Source organism: Cebidichthys violaceus, unplaced genomic scaffold (genome assembly GCF_023349555.1).
Source record: "Cebidichthys violaceus isolate CVI_PGR_0920_01 unplaced genomic scaffold, fCebVio1.0.p SCAF_12, whole genome shotgun sequence".
In the NCBI taxonomy this organism is placed as follows: Eukaryota; Metazoa; Chordata; class Actinopteri; order Perciformes; family Stichaeidae; genus Cebidichthys; species Cebidichthys violaceus.
In genome coordinates, this window is record NW_027176285.1 from 16,248,031 (window position 1) to 16,264,817 (window position 16,787).

General features: G+C 41.6%; 3 protein-coding genes across 4 annotated transcripts; 2 read left to right on the forward strand and 1 right to left on the reverse strand.

Moving 5' to 3' along the window:
- Positions 1–1,799: 1,799 nt before the first annotated feature.
- Positions 1,800–4,333, reverse strand: nxnl2 (nucleoredoxin like 2). Its single transcript, XM_068705603.1, has 2 exons — positions 3,727–4,333; positions 1,800–2,644 (listed from the first exon to the last, which is right to left on the reverse strand). Exons 1-2 carry the CDS (start codon positions 4,026–4,028, stop codon positions 2,476–2,478), a joined length of 471 nt encoding a protein of 156 aa, XP_068561704.1. The 5' UTR covers positions 4,029–4,333; the 3' UTR covers positions 1,800–2,475.
- An 857-nt stretch (positions 4,334–5,190) lies between these two features.
- gng10 (guanine nucleotide binding protein (G protein), gamma 10) lies at positions 5,191–6,827 on the forward strand. Its single transcript, XM_068705604.1, has 3 exons — positions 5,191–5,615; positions 6,442–6,568; positions 6,666–6,827. The coding sequence occupies exons 1-2, from the start codon at positions 5,535–5,537 to the stop codon at positions 6,565–6,567; spliced, it is 207 nt and encodes a 68-aa protein (XP_068561705.1). The 5' UTR covers positions 5,191–5,534; the 3' UTR covers position 6,568; positions 6,666–6,827.
- Positions 6,828–8,706: 1,879 nt separating this feature from the next.
- btc (betacellulin, epidermal growth factor family member) lies at positions 8,707–14,612 on the forward strand. 2 transcript variants are annotated; one of them, XM_068706755.1, is made up of 5 exons: positions 8,707–9,052; positions 9,875–9,982; positions 11,085–11,205; positions 11,372–11,518; positions 12,192–14,612. In XM_068706755.1, the coding sequence occupies exons 1-5, from the start codon at positions 9,013–9,015 to the stop codon at positions 12,337–12,339; spliced, it is 564 nt and encodes a 187-aa protein (XP_068562856.1). In that variant the 5' UTR covers positions 8,707–9,012; the 3' UTR covers positions 12,340–14,612. The 2 variants fall into 2 exon arrangements, with proteins under 2 accessions (XP_068562856.1, XP_068562858.1); XM_068706757.1 differs by having other exon boundaries at positions 12,198–14,612.
- The last annotated feature ends 2,175 nt before the right edge of the window (positions 14,613–16,787 follow it).

The following is a 16,787-nucleotide window of genomic DNA, read 5'->3' on the forward strand; positions in this document are numbered from 1 at the left end:
GAGAGAGAGAGAGAGAGAGAGAGAGATATATATATATATATATATATATATATATATATATATATATTATATTTAGTAATTGTGGATTTTTGTACTTTTTTACTGAGTTGATATTCTTACTGTTTATTACTTATTTATAATACTTGCTGCTCTTGTTTTTTACCATGTATCTTGTGTGCACCGTCCACTTTGCTGCTGTGATCCTGTAAATCTCCCCACTGCAGGATGAATAAAGGATTATCTTATCTTATCTTTTATCTTATTGGTTTGGGTTCAATTAGACCGTAAATTAAACTCCCTGTCAGACCTCTTATGATGTTGTACATATTTGGGATTTGGGAGGGATAGCGCTGCATAAAAAGTTGCTTGTTGTCAACACCAATCACATTAAATCATATAAACATACGTTGTATTTAAATTTTAGTTGAAACATGAAATCAGATCAAAATCTTGTTTAAAAGCATTTCTAATGAAGTCCTAATAAAATAGGGAAAGTCATAAAGCTGTTAAATGTTCAGTATGTTCTTTGACCTGTGATCTCGAGTGAGTCTTGCGATGAACTTGGAAAGTTTAGATAAACCAGTCGTCAAGTTATCAACAAACAGGCGTCTTATTTTGAAGGTTTCGAGCGGAAGCTCTGTATGTTAACGCGGTGAACTTGACGGTAGCGCTTCTCTCGCCGGTCCAACCGGCTCTCCGCCTCGCTCCGCCCTGCTCTCACATAAAGACGGCCTTGTTAGTCGACTCAAGACGCCGCTACAGCGGCAGGAAACACTGCTGCCTTTCACTCCTAACGACAACACGAAGCTGCGAAGAAAACACTCCGCTACAAGTAAAAGAACACAAGTATTTACATTAAAATACACTAAAAGTACCAAAGGGCCCCTTTCAGAATAAGAAGGCCTGTTATTTATATTATCACTTTAATGATGGTTATTATTTTAGATTGTGGGATTAATAGTCTCATTTTAAAATAAGTAATCAGTTGATACAATTTGAATCTGCACAGAAGTTTAAAGTAGCTTTAAATGGATATACTTAAGTACAAGTACATCAAAAATGCACTTAAGCGCAGTACTTGAGTACTTGAGTACATTCCAACACTGCTATTACAGGACACAACACCAGCCTCTATGTGCTCTTATATTCATATTATATGTGCAGCATCTAATAGAGCCAGAAGAAACGCAAACACACACAGACCCCGACACCCAGCAGGACAATGAAACTTCTATTCAGACCTATAATAAGATAGAGCGGCCGTCACGTGACGTGAAGGGAAAGAACGCGCACAGAAAGTTCTATATGAGCAGATCATGACAGACCTGCGCATTAAAGATCCTCTTTGAATATACTTCAATATAATAACACTCTGCTTTGAGTAATGACGTGTGGCGGATGAGGGCAAACTGTCCTCATCACAAGTTCAATTGTGAAAAGTCTCATTTATTCTCACACGTGACACAACAGCGACCCCACACGGTCGACTGTGGAACTGCAGCGTCCAGCTTTTGCAGCAGCGCGCCGCTCTCTGAAGACCGATGTCACAAAGCAGACCCGGCACTCGAGAGACTGGCCTCTGCACGCTCATCACGATGGCATCACGCCTGTTGGATGTTTCGTGTACAAAAGAGGCAATTAGGGCCGAGGGTGTGGATGCGCATGCGCCCGCATGCTGGAAGCAACGTCCCGCGGGGCTTTGTGCTTCCTAACGAGCCACCGGGGAATCATTCGGTGCGCTCGTAAGACACATTAGACATTAGAAGAGACACGCGAGATAAAACAAACGACAAGAACTCTCAGAATATATATATATATATTTTGTAATAATAACAACATCTAAATAACTCATGAAATAAAAAATAAACAGGCAGCTCAAAGCAGAACTACAAGTCAAACCTTCAACGTACAAAAAGCATGTTAAGATATCTACTTAATAAAGCAAGGTCGGCCCGTATGCGTATAAAGAAGGTATGAACAGATCTGTGAAGGAACTACAGCCGGCTTGTATTAAAGCAAATGGTTCTTTTGTCACATATGAACCGTATGGATGCGCCTGAGGTTTGTCTTTAATGCATAGCGAGTTTTAAAGAAGAGTTTCTCCACATCTCTGGCTGGTGAACCCTTCAAACTAATCCACACAGACTCGTGAACGACTCGTTAAAGCAGGACTTGTGAGCAATCAGAGCAAAGCTAGATGTTTCCTTCTCACGTCTCATTCAAAAGGAGCTTAAGAAGGAAATTATATTCAGTCTTTGATGGGGGAAAAAAAAAACAGAAAAATAGTGTTAGATCTGAATAAATAAACATTTTGTGGAACAGAAACGTGATTTCCTCTTTCATATCCCTTAATAAATCATCTCCTGACCCACTGAGCTGACATGAAACATCACATTTTGGTTTTGTTCATCTCTCCACGGCGGCTTCGTTCGGCAGCCCGTCGTGACAAAGAAGGCCCGACGTCGTCCTCCTCTTCTAACCCTTAAAGTTCTGGAAGACTTCCGCAGCGTCCAGCCAGGACCTGAAGCTCGCCAGGCCCCGGTCTCGGATCTGCTTGCGGCCCTTGTCTGTGATCACGTCCCCGTTCTCCTTCACGACCACCAGTTTGGGCACCGCTGTGATCTTGTAGCGCTGCTTCAACTCACTGAGAGAGACAAAGACAAAGACAAAGAGGACTTCATCACCAACAAACACCGGTGACAACGAGAACTTCTTCTGCTCTGTGGACAGAACGTTACACAGACAGTATTACAGCTCATCAGGTATGAACACAAATACTTCTACTTTACCTTAATATTTACATTAGATACAGTTTTTACCTTCTGTATTTGACGCCTGTGATTCATGTTTTACAAACAAAAACACAAAATCATCAATAGAATTGATTGATTTCTTTAACGATGGATCTGACGATATCTCCTCTCTAATGATCTTTTTGTTCATAAAATGTAATAAAATAGTAAAGAAAGAAAGAAAGAAAACATAGGAAATTAAACACTGAACACACAATAAAAGTGGAATTATTAGTGGATGGAATTTATTGTTTCACACATTTTTGAAGATTCTTATTCTAATATGATTGTAAACTAAATATTTTGGGGGATTTTAGCTGCTGGTTGGACAAAATGAGACATCTGAGGACACTCTAGTGTATTTATGGTCATGAAGAAGGAAACAGTAGATGTACAATGAATGTAACGAGTAATAATAATAATAATAATAATAATAAACAACAATAACATATCACTGACAGGCCACTGTTGCCTTCAAAATGAGTACTTTTGTGTACTTTTAGCTGGTAATACTTTCACTAAGCAGGACTTTTATTGTGGTATTTCTACTTGTACTGAAGTAAATGAATCCTCAGCCACTAAACATGAGTAAATAAGACCGTATGAAGACAGGTTAAGTGTAACGCGACACTTGAGACCAACATTATAACATGAATTAAACCTTGAATGAGCTTGAAGTTAAACCGACCAGTGGAGGCAGTCAGTCTGTCCTGCTGTTGACCCTAATCCCGGAGAGGATGACCCTTTGTAAGCGTTTTACATAAGCTGCAGACTGATGACAGAGTGGAACCCTAAACAAACTAAATAAAATGACCAACAAAGCAAAAGCAGGTGCAGCAAAGTGTGTCTTTTGACGTGAAACAAGAGAAGAGCCAAGAGAGCCGTTCGTGAACTTGTGCCTTAACTTTTACATCCACTAGATGCTGACACTCACTGCTTGTACTCGTCCGTCCAGGGCAGAGCCAGCCAGTCCCCGTGCATGTCGTGATAGTACTCGACCATGTCGTCGGTCGACTTGTCGGAGGACACGAACACAACCTCGAACTGAGCCGGAGGGTCGCTCTCTTCCACCAGCTCCGTGTAGAAGTCGCACAGGATGGGTGTGAAGTCCCGACACGGCGGACACCACCCTGCGGAAAAGTAGATCCCCACCACTTTGTTCCGCAGCGCCTCGTCGGGGTCCACTAAGTCCCCGTCTTTGTTCACGAGTGTCCGCCCGGTGAACACCTCCACCATGTCTGCGGCGGCCACGCGTTCAGTCAAAGAGTGTCACGGTCTCTCCGCGTCGCTTTTAGCTCATTCTTCCCTCGTGTCAACACCTCGGACGCTGGTTGGAAGACAGTGGAGGAGCTTCTCCTACTTTCCCGTAGTGTTCACCTGTAGCCCAAAGCTCCTTACGGCCAATCCTGTTGACAAATCACGCGCGGACCAATGAGGACGCACGCGGACCGTGTTGTAGTTCATTAGCCATGTGGGTCTCGGTGGGCTGCATTCAAACGCAGCTCGTATGCTAGTAATTTACAGTACAGCTGCGGCACGACGTCTCGCGGCGCTTTCAGGCAGCCCAGACACGCGCATGCGCAGAGCCGACGAACATACCTACTGCTTGGCGGACGTCAAGCAAGATTTCACGTGATGTCGACTGGAAGTGTTTCATGTTTTGGCTTTTTAAAAGCTGATTTAGAAACACAAACTATGTTTAAATATGTTGCTAACAACAACAAAAAACAAATCACTCCCCTTCTCATTATCTCTAGTTAATGTTTATCTTTATTTTAAACAATAAAAGCAACTTTTAAAAATGTATAAACACATATCTGAGTCTTGATTGTGTTCCCAGCTACTAGTAACAGACAGGAATGTTGTAGGATGTAACCTGAAGTAAGATTGCCCTGTTTCATGTTATGAGTTAGAATATTACCTATTCAATATTAACCCATTAGTAATGTTTGAATAACCTACAAAATCATAATCTTCGACTATTTGTGCACAACCTACAGTAAACATATTGTTTATCAGGCTGAAGCTCGATCCTTGTGGATGGAAACTTTGATATCTTTGTTTAATTAAATTCTTTAATGCATTATCATTCTTAATCAAGACCTTCTTCTTCTGCCTCCTTTTTGTTCCAACCATCCTCCTCTTCCTCCTCTTCTCTCTCACATCCTCCCATTTGTGGAAGTAAAACAAGAGAGAGGAGGTCAGAAAGATCGAAAGTCTCCCCTTTATCCTTCCTCTCCCCCTTTTTCCTCCTCATTTGCATATACTCTTGTCCTCTATGCATCCTCCTGCCATTTTCCTTCATCTTCCCTCTCTCGTTTCCTCCTTCCCCACCTCCTTTGTCGCTCCTTTAACTTGACTTCCTCTCTCCGGTTCTCCTTTACTTGTCTGTGTCTCAAACTCTTTCTCTGTATCTGTGGTTTAAAGTTTGAGTGAAGTTAAACTGTAAATCTCTTCACTGGGAAAACAGCAATGTAGAGCAAGAACACTAGTACTAACTACAAGATGAATGTGCCTGAATACTTGATTAAGTGCGTCTGGATTTGGAGGCCAGTGCTTACTTCCACCTTTCCTTGTTTCTATACTGAAGTGGACTGAGGTCATTTGGAAAGAAACCCAGCCGGCCTTCCTCCTCGAGCGCTTCGCTGTCGTTAGTGCAGTCAGCTCCTGTGTTGAAAGACTGAAGGGGACTTTTCTTTTTTTCAGGAATTCTTCTCTCTCCCCAAAACAGTTTCCTGCAACATGACCTCCAATTCCAATTTATCCAACATGCGGCGGCTGGTCGAGCAGCTGAAGCTGGAGGCCAGCGTGGAGAGAATCAAGGTAAAGACGGGATTAAGAGTGGAGGACGGGAGGGTGGAGGTTCATTAATGAGGCTTTGTGTTTACGTGCTTGTTTAGAATCCAACACACGACAGCATCACTGATTGCTTTTATTTTATAAAGTGTAGTCATCGTCGTGGTTCACCACTGTCTTAAACTGCTTGTTGTTGTACTCTTATTCACACACATTATGCACCTGATGCTATAAGTTATCAACGAAACATTTCATAACACATCAACCCAAAACACTCTGCACACGTTCACACATTAAAGTTGTGACGTATGTCAGATTTAACTGTAAAATAACATCTCACAGAGCCTAAATATTGTACATGTGGTGATGTCAAAAATGTGTGTTTTGTATAAAGTGATTGTAAATAATCTTATTGTCGTCTGTATTGTAATGGGCTCTTATGTTGCTCTCACTGTTGCTATACTTTGTTTAGTTTTATTAATTTACTGCACATGTCCTTCAGTCGCTTGCTTTACTCCTTTTATCTTCCATCTTCTGTTCAGCCGCCTTTTGTTCTATTGTTGTTTTAAATGCTAATTTAACAACCAGCCAAATGTACAACATATGAACAGCTTTTATAAGGGATTTAAATGATACAAATATAGTAAAAATAAGCCTACAGCAAATGAACTAAACAGCTAGTTAGAAATACAAAACAAGTTTGATGCTGCGGCATCAAAACATTAGGAAACTCTGTTCTTAAAGGCATAAAATCCATTAATTAATAACTATAAATCCTATAGGAGTACATTTGTAGGATGTACAAAGGAAGTACAACATGGTACCATATAAATACACGTGACTGGTTCCCCAGGTGTCGCAGGCGGCTGCAGAGCTCCAGCAGTACTGTCTGCAGAACGCAGGCAAAGACGCCCTGCTGGTGGGAGTCCCGACGGGCAGCAACCCCTTCAGAGAGCCACGCTCCTGCGCTGTGGTGTGAAGTCAGTTTACAGCCATGATTTGTAGGCAACACATTTTAGCAATATGTCAGAATTTTAAATGGGGAGTAAAAAGATTTGCACTTATTTTTTCTTGCAGAGGAAGAGGATGTGGACACACCTGTGGCGTCTCACTCCCGAAAGAAAAATAATTCCATTTTGTTTGTAACCATTTTTTTATTCGCGTGTTTCTTTTTAAGAAAAGCACATAAAAGATAAGCTTTTACAAATTGTTTCTTAAATAAATGTCACATTACAGAAACGGCATCTCACTCTTTATTTAGAATACTTTCGGGACATACAGTGGACAGTGGCAGAGTCTAAAAGTCATTATCTATGGTTTTACAAAGCGGATGTTTATAGCCGGGCTTTGAATCACGCCTTGGAACCTTTCAGCGCCGGAGCTTCCTGATGTTCAGCCTGAGTTAGGAGCACAGAGAGGAAGCTGCATCTTCCTGTTCACAACTGCAGAGACGCTCAGCGGAGAGCCACACTTCACTTTGAACTCTCACAGAATGTGGACCTTATTTACGAGCTCTAGGCCACGATTATACCTAAATAAGACATGAATCACTAGTGTGGGAATGGGATATTATGAATCATGTTTCATTTATAGATCTTTAGTCATGTGTCTGTTTATATTATTCATTTGCATTTATTCTGTATAAAATTCAACACATATATATATACATATATATATATATATATATATATATATATGTATATATATATATATATTTGTAGATGGAGCAAACTGCCCCACAAACAGTTTCCATGAGCCTAAAAGAGGTCTTGCCAGTCATGAGACGGTTCTCCACTTTGTCATTTCCCTTTTCTCTCTTCTCGGACGAGTCTCAATACTTTTCCTTTGTCAATGCCTCCTTTCCTAACAACCTTTACTATAGCCTACAGCACACTGAGCGCATCGCATGTTGCTGCTTTTTTAACAGTTCTCACATGAGGATGAGCAGAAACAGATCTGGATGCAGAAAATGAACATTATCTGAGAATCCAGAGAGCTTCACTTGAGCTTCACTTGAGTACATCAACATCAAGTTAGTCAATTTCAACCCTGAATAACATGCAAAATGCATGAAGTTTAAAAGACAAAAGCTTCCAATACCTACTTCTGTTCTGGAGCTTTCAATAAATTAATTGCATTTGAACACATCAACTGATTCCTTCATGGAAGACTTGTGTTCCACTGGCTGTCCTGTCGTTTCTCATGTTCTCTATTCCCCTCATCCTCACATCCACATTAAAATCATCGGAACGCCACCAGAGAGAGAGACTGCTTTAATCATAAACGTATAAACCATAACTTCACCAACCAAGTGCAGTTCAAGGTGTCATGTTCAAACTATAGTTATTTAATTGTAAAAGGAAAGAGTCAACTTATGCCACCTGCTGGTCTGTCTGGAGAACATAAAACATCACGTTTCATTTCTCCCACAACAGTGGAAGAAGTATTCAGACGCGTTACTTCACTCAAAGAAGCAATACAACAGTGTAGAAAACCCCAAAGACAAGTTAAATTCTACTACAGTAAGACTAAAGCAACACCAGCAAAATGTACTTTAAGTAAGTACAAGTTGAAGTACTCAATTTAGAAAAAGGTTCCATGTGAGTGAAACACTACAACATGATATATTATAAGATCTTTATCACTGATTTATTGGGAGATCATTTCAAGTATTTGTATACTCTATTATATTAATAACTACAGCTGTAAAAAAAAATACAATACTTCCTTCTGCAGTGTAGTGAAGTATAAAGTAGAAGTATTAGTTGTAACCATTTGAACTTTCACATTAAACCTTCTACCAGTTGACTCATTCCCTGCATGAATCAGTCTAGATCAAGAAGTCCAGATTCTGGACCAGTGAACTTCATGTGCTCGTTCCCCTAGAAGACAGCATAGTGGAAACTAGGACTGGACCCTGAACTGCTTTTCTGCCGCTTCGTTTCCTGAGAGGACGGCCAGGTGTGACGGTGCAGTTGTCCTTTGAGGAGGAAATAACCTGCATAGCTTCAATGGAGTCATATTCTCCTTTAAAGGTGTGGGCGGGGAGCAGAGAGCAGAGTTGGGTTTCAGTGCCACCCCTTTTTTGGAATCCATTCTCACACACACACAACCCACACACACACACGCTCGCACGCACACACACACACACACACACACACACGCTGTAGTGCAGTCCACTCACAGTCCAGACAGACACTTTGGGCTCTGGTTATAGCCTCCAGCTCTCCTGGATGACTATGAGCCTATAGCTGCCATCAATGAAGGACCACAATACGAAGCAGCTCTGGGGAACTTCCACAGCTCGTCCACACCTTTTTCAAAGGGCATCGACCTCTGAGGGAGGATTGGTCCAGCTTCATCTCTATTTGTCAATGACTCTGAACTTTCATGTTCCGGACGAGCGCTTTTACCAAGTGAGGAGATGGCCAAGGTGTACAGACTCTATGCAGTGATAGCAACAGGTACGATCTGCTGTTCTCTCATCCTGTTCACTTTCTCTACTCGTTGGTTGTAAACACAGGACCGGCAGACTGACATTTACATAGAACTGTTATTTTTAACGTGTGCCTCTAGTGATGATGTTCTTCTCAAGGCACATGTGGCATTGTATGAGTTTGTTCTATCTTATTTTCATCATCCATGTGTCTTCAAAGTAATGCAGCTTTTTTTACAGCTGTATTTGTATTTGAGCTATATTTGTACAGTAGGCTTCAGTGTTGGTTAATGATTGAATGAATACACCAGCAATATATCGCCTGTGATCAGTAGTCATTGTCAAAACAGTCGTTCCCAACATAGAATTAAATGACATTACAATATCCTCATATATGTATAGAGCTACCGAGTCTGTGGTAAACTCTATGTCTGATCGAAGACTGGCCAGGGCAGTTAATATGCTTTTTGTTTAGAGCAGTCAAAGTGCGTGTGCGTGTGTGTGTGTGTGTGTGTGTGTGTGTGTGTGTGTGTGTGTGTGTGTGTGAGAGAGAGAGACAAAAGTGGGCGTGGACGAGAGAAATCTCCAACCCTAGAAGGCTGTCATCATGACTCAGTAGCTATTCTTTAATAACTCTAATTGTGATCATGGGTTTCTCCCCGTCATCTCTTCTGTAGATCCTATTATTTATGTGCAAAGTTGGTTAAAATTTGTTTGCACACTTGTGCACGTGCATGAATTTGTTTAGTTGCCTATGTGTGTGTGTGTGTGTGTGTGTGTGTGTGTGTGTGTGTGTGTGTGTGTGTGTGTGTGTGTGTGATCGGCTTTTTGTTTGTGTTTCTGGCTGCAGCTCTGGCTTTATGCAAATACTCCCTGGCAGAATGGAATGCCACCGACGAGTCCGCCAATCGAACCGAGTCCCTCTGTAATCACCATGGCAACGAAGACAATTGCACAGGTAGATATAGACAGGTGGCGGCGGGGGGATAATTAAACAGTCTGTCAGCAACTTCTCCTCCGCAGAGGCACTGACTCTAAGTGTTCACTCCAACTTTAACAAATTGGTAATTCAGTTTTTTTGTCTTTGTTAGGAAAAAAACAATAACATGTTTGTTACAAGTGAACAAATGATTTAGGAGTTGCTTTATCAAAGCAATAATATTATAAAAAGGTTTTGCTTGATACCACTCGCATGTCTGTATGCTAAATATGAAGCAATAGCGGGATAACTTCACAATACGACAGGGGTAGCTCCTCCCTCAATCCTCTTCTATCCACAGCTTGTCATTTCTGGAGTGGTATAGTTTTTGTACAGATTAAACAGATGAGATATAGCGTGTTAGTTTGTTATTCTTCTGCTGCCTTTAACTTCATTATTAGCGAACAGACATCGGAGCAAATAAACACATATTCCAAAGTATTCCTTTGAACTTTGTAACCGGATAGTTTCCTTTTCCACAATGAGGCCGCGGCAGCAAGCCTCATCTCCGGTTTCAGGGAACAACTGGAGCGCTCTCATTGATGAGCGGCAGTATTCGTTTACAAGCCTCATTTTCAAAGATAATGGGCTGTAAAGATAGCGGCAGCCTGTAGCATAAGAAGCACTATGTGTAATGTCGGGGGGTCAGAAGTTTAGCATTATGGCCTGCTAGTAGCTGTGGTAGGGTGTGTTTCGTGGGGCAAGTTAGAGAGAAGAGATTTTGTTTTGTAATTGAATCCCACCTCAGCATGAGTTTCACTTAGGGAGGAATTGTAATAATTGAGACACATGGTTAATGAGAATTTGATGTCACTAGGCCTTTCCCGGCAATGATTCACCAGGATCGTATTGCAGTCTATTTATACCGTCGAGCCATGCCAGAAGTGAGGGTGTAAAAAGAAGCGAGCTGACAGAACGTGACACACCCCCAGAAATAGTTTGACATTTAAGCTTAACTATTCCTTTTATAAGTCACACTTTCACCGATAATTCGTTTATATGCAGATGATGGAATGTTGTTGGACTGAATTGTCAGAACACAATCATTCTGAAACTAACTGTTGTATTTTCATTTCTCCAGCTGGTGCGGTAGATACAGAGCAGTGGCCCAGCCACTTTTCAAAATGTCCCGAGGAACTAGCAAACTACTGCATCCACGGGGAGTGTCGCTACGTTGAAGAGCAGAAGGCACCGTCGTGCAGGTGAGAGACGTCTGCTGGAGATAATGGTTATCAAGAAAAGTGCAACTGTAACGGGAAAGAGAAAGTCACTGGAGTTATAACCGAACATGAAAGAGGCAGTAGAGTTGTTTTATTGTCTGTTACATAAAATAAATTACAGTATTTTTCTCCCCTTTATTTGAGTCAGGTGTCAGCAGGGTTACATCGGCTCAAGGTGTGAATATCTGGACCTAGACTGGCGGATAGGAGAGAAACGACAAATCATAATTACCTGCATCATCGCGGGGCTGGTTTTCCTCATTCTCGTCATCGTTTTCATCGGCTTTTGTTCACAGTAAGCTTTTGTACTAAAAAGGAATAGTTTGACATGTTTGAAATTTTTTGGGAAATGTGCTTATTCGCTGTCTTGACGAGAGTTAGATAAACCAGAGCCAGGTGACGGTTAGCTTAGCTTAGCATAAAGACTGGAAACGGAGGTAAACAGGATGTTTGTTGCCAAAATGCACATCGGAACTTGTAGTTCCGAACCTTTCCTTCAAGATTTCAAGCTTCGACTTTTTATCAAAGAACAAAAGTCTTTTGTTGACAACTTATTATTCAATCAGGAGAGTTTCATGTTGATCACAGCTGTAGCGCCCTAATTCCAAATCATGCAACATTACAGGGAAAAAAAATGAATGTGACTGAGTTTTTATACTTTTGTTTTGTATGTTTTTATCTATTAAACAAACTAGATACAACATTCTAATTAGTGAGCTTTTGAGGCGCTGGCAGGTGGATTTTCTTATCTTTGAACAGAGCCAGGCTAGCTGTCTTAATGCTAAGCTAATCTAACCAGCTGCTGGCTCCAGCTTTATATGTAGTGCACAGATATGAGAGTGGTATCAATCTTCTCATCTAACTCAAGAAAGTGAATAAGCATATTTTCTGTTCATTCAAAACAGAAGCATGATTGTTGAACAGCTGGTTTTGCCATTGCTGCTGTGTATAAATGAGGTCTCTGTCAGCCGCAGGTGCAGATTGTATTGGCGGAGGCGAAGACGGAGGGAAGAACCAAGGAACGGGACAGAGAAGCTCCGCATGATGGACACCGGCGCGACACACACAACCTTAACGGCAGACTCCGCAGAGCCACCACACACCAACACCGTATGAGGAGTGTGCGCGACCACAAGTCTGGGAATTGTTTAGACGATGAGGTGATTTGGTCCTTCGTGTGACAGCTGCTGCCTTTTGTCTCACGGTGACGGCAGCGTGCCGCAGGAGGTCCCTCTGTGCAGGACAGGACTGGATCCTGCACAATGGAGAAGGGACATTTGTGGATGAAGGCTGCGTTAGATCCAGCTGGAGAACAGGCGTCTGCACCCTCCTCTTCAATGGCAGCCTTGTCTGGATGTTTGATGAAGCTTCAGAACAAAGAAGATGATAAACACAAGTTGGAGGGGCGAGTGTTGAGACATTTTTTCCCCCCGATGCTGTGCAGCAACAGGCGCTTGTAGCTGCTGACTGCATAGCGCTCAATCAGTCGTTGCTATGTCGAAAAAAAGCTGTGGCAACAGCTGGCAGCCGGTAATAACAGGTGATCAGGTTATTAGTTTGCGTGGGAGACACTTAGACTAAAAAAAAGAGAGGAACGGGACTGTGTAAGGACACTCCACTCCACTCATGTTTAGAAATGTGCAATATCACAAGTCCCAGCAGCTACAGAATACTGCTTCAGTGTGCTGTACATGTTGTTTCTACTTAGTTTACCACTAGTAAACTATTGATCTACGTCACAGACATCGTTATTTATTCCCCTATCCACAACGCCTCCTTGTGAACCCACACAGAATATTGTTACTCATCAACATTAGCAATGCAAGCAGAGTCTTCTGCGTTCTACAAGGTTGCAGTTCTGGACTCCCGGGTTGGAGGAGGACAAGGAGAACTTGTGCCGGAGGCTTTTTTGAACTGTATATTTGGAGCCGAGCAGCCTCCGAGCTACCCGAGGCAGAACAGCCGAGCCTGTGTGTGGAGGCTGCACTGAGGTGAAAGTGCTCCACTGTGTGAGACACTTTCCAAACTGTCAGCCTTTCACAGGGTTGCTTTAACCCGTGTGTATGCATGTGTATCAAGTGCATCTAAATGTAGAAGGAAGAAGGCAGAGTCAGTGAAGTCTATACGCCACCCATCAATACATATGTTGACTGGATATGTGTTGGCCATTTAAACAATTTGTCTGGAAAAAAGATCAACACAAAACAGTTGTTGCAATGAGACCCACGTTACGTTTACGTGTTTCAGACTCAAGGCTACGTGGCGTTTTCTAAGAAACGTTGCTCAGTCTGCAGACTGTTTTCATCTCGTCACAGACCTGTGAGCTCAAGTTCAGAAGACCACCGCAGACTCAAAACGTCCCAATGAACTGCTGACAACCTTCTGGTTCCCAAGTCAATTTTAAACTGCAGTATTTGCAAAATTATAATTTAAACAAATGAGCAAGACATGCTGAGATTAAGTACGGACCAGGCTCCCTCTCACGTGATCATACTTTGGTCACAGTTGTTGTGTTGCTATGGTGCTGCACTACCAGCTTGTGTGTCGCAGGAGCCAACACATTCCAGTGTGAGGGTGTGAGCATTATGCAGTATCGTCCTGTTACATATTGTGACTGATTCCCTGTTGGTGCAAGTGAATTATCTTCTATCTGACTCTGTCCTTGGTTCTAACACGCTTTCAAATGCATCATATTCAATACGGGAAGATGTGAGTGCATGAGATGGAGAGCGTCACAAAGTGCTGGCTGGCTCTTTGTGTTTACCATACAGACATGGTAGTGAGACTAATCTTCCCCTAGCCTTCAGCAAAGACAGACAATACATGTACCTGCTGGCTGTTGCTTTGGTTTTCAGTGTTTCAGTGTTGAGTTGGCTGCATTCCCTTTCAAAAACCTCATGAAGTATTGTTTTGGTCACTGCTAGAATTGAGGCACTTGTCTCTACGTGTTTGTTTAGTGCTTCGACCTTAATTAATTTTACAGAAGCTAAGAGCTGACTGCTGTCGTGACTCGCTTTGCCTCAAAATGCCTGAAAGAGTCGACTCATTTAAAAAATACTTGCCAAGGCAACAATCACACGAAGTTTGAGGAGATTGGATTAAAATGCACCAAAGTTCTACATTCTTTTTCTCACAACGGGGAAACAAAAGCCTGCAGCTTTGTCCTGAAGGACATCTATTCTCTGCTCTGTTTACAATAAAGGTGTCAGGATCTTTGACCTAATTCCAGGTGGCCTGTGTGCCGGCTGTCTTCAAACGGGTGACAGCTGAGGAATGCCAGAGTTTCTATATGAGGGGTGTGTCTGAAGGCTGATAAGAGAAACAGATACCAGCCAGACTGTTGTAAATGTTTGATTTGGAGCCGATACGTAGTAAAAACTTTCATAAACTCTCTGTGTGCTGCATCAAATCAATACGCGAGTGTGTGTGTGTGTGTGTGTGTGTGTGTGTGTGTGTGTGTGTGTGTGTGTGTGTGTGCGCAGTTTTTGTAGTTTGCACGAGTAACACTGGAGGTCAGCAGAACACCAATCACAACTTCTAAAATGCTGAACAGACAGGAACGCAACACAACATGAAGGTACTTGAGTTGTTTCTAATGCTTAATACTGTAAAATATTTCATCTTTTACTCCATTTATCCAACAGCTATAGGTTCTAAACACTTTGCAAATCAAAGGTTTCAGAAACCTAAAGTGAGCACATCATTTATGACACAGTGAATCTGAGTTACTTAATTCAACTTTATTCATTCAACCTCGACCAGATGTGACATTAAAACATCTGCTTATGTTCATAATTGAACTGCTTGCATAATGAGTACTTTTACTTTTGATACTTTAAGTAAATGTTACCCTACTTTTATTGAAGTAACATTTTGAATGCAGGATTTTTAAGAAACTTTTACTCTGTGTTGTTTCTCAGTGAAGGATCTGGATGCTTCTTCTGGGTTTAATATGTCACAAGCATTATTCTGACACTCTGTAGCATGGACATGGTCATAATCAAATTCATGTGAACCAAATCAATTTTCTAGTAAAGGGTCATTTTAGTCATAGACCTTTAAGGAGGCTTGTGGGTAAACACGGTGTGGCTGCTGCAATTATCCCCCTCCCTCTCTGAATGTATCTAATACATGACATTAGCTGTCAAGCCGTCCTCCTCAAGAGGGACGGTCAGGAAACCATTAGTGCGATGGAGCGGATTGTGATTAAAACTGATTATAGTGGAGATTTTATTTTTCCCGTCACAGACATAAAATGTTTCACCTTTTGTGCTGCGGAGCTGCAGAGAGGATCTGACGCGATGGTTTCTGCAGCGGACTATAAGCTCAAAGTAAATGTTTAGTGAAGGATTGTTAAGTACGGTCGTCAAACACATCAACATGGATGGAGTTCATGCCCCGCTGACTTGATAGATCTATACCGGATAAAGAATATGTGTCTTATCTAATGCATCACTTTGAACTCATATATTCTTTTGTCTATGGGTTTGATGTGCAGCTGATGAAATAGGCAAAATGTCAAATGATATTCATACTGTATTTGTAGCACATAAAGAGGTGCACATATAATTTGTCATTAAATAAAAAAAACATCTTTATGTCGTCCACTACTTTCTTAGGCTATACTTAAGATGAGTAAGAAAGTAAAAAATCCACAATAACTAAAATATAACTATAGCTAAAAACTAAAACACATCTTATATATATATATACAGACAGAATACTTGTATTGCACATACTTCTTATTCTCTGGACTGGGGGCAGACTGGTGCTACGGTGACTCACCTTGAGGCTCAAGAGGTTTTACAGTAAAGTACAGTCTGGACCTTGCGTGGCTGTAAACATCTCTGCTGCACAGAATGTATGCGACTTCAAAACCGATTATCCTCCTCACTCAAGGACGCGTCGACACCCAAGTGCTTTCTGTTTTTTGTATGAATTGTAAGAATTCCCAAGACATATGGGAGGCAACTTGTTGTCAACATATTCAGAAATGAGCAGCTTTTAAAATAACATTGTGGTGAACATTTCCAGGGCAACAACAGTGATGTTAAAGGGAAAAGTATATCCACCTTTTATGCGGATGTCCAATCAGTGCTGATGGTGAATGTTGTCCACTGAAAAAAAAGAATTCCAGTGAGGTGTTCTATATTGACCAAGAAAGCTGATGTCTTCTGGAGCCGTGCCTACATGTACCAGGGTGCATTGCGTGTGAGCGCGAGTTCGTTACTAGCTCTCTTAGCTTTTAGTCTGATCAATATACAATATAAACTCTCATGTCAATACAGGAAATATGTTTAGACCTAAAAAGAAACTTAAACCTTCTGAATTCAAGTTTCTCTTTCACACCACAAGACAGGCTTCAGTGGTTTGTTAGCTCTGGTTTGTTGGAAATAAATCCTTAATTCACAGAGTTAGATGTGCAAATGAGCATGCTGATGAAATTACAACCTTGAAATGTGCAAAATTACGGAAATAGGTCATTGATACCCATGATTTGTGTGGTTCTATTACCCGTGAAACGTCTGTCTCTCCAACTCATCCCAAAACTGGCAGCATGGGGG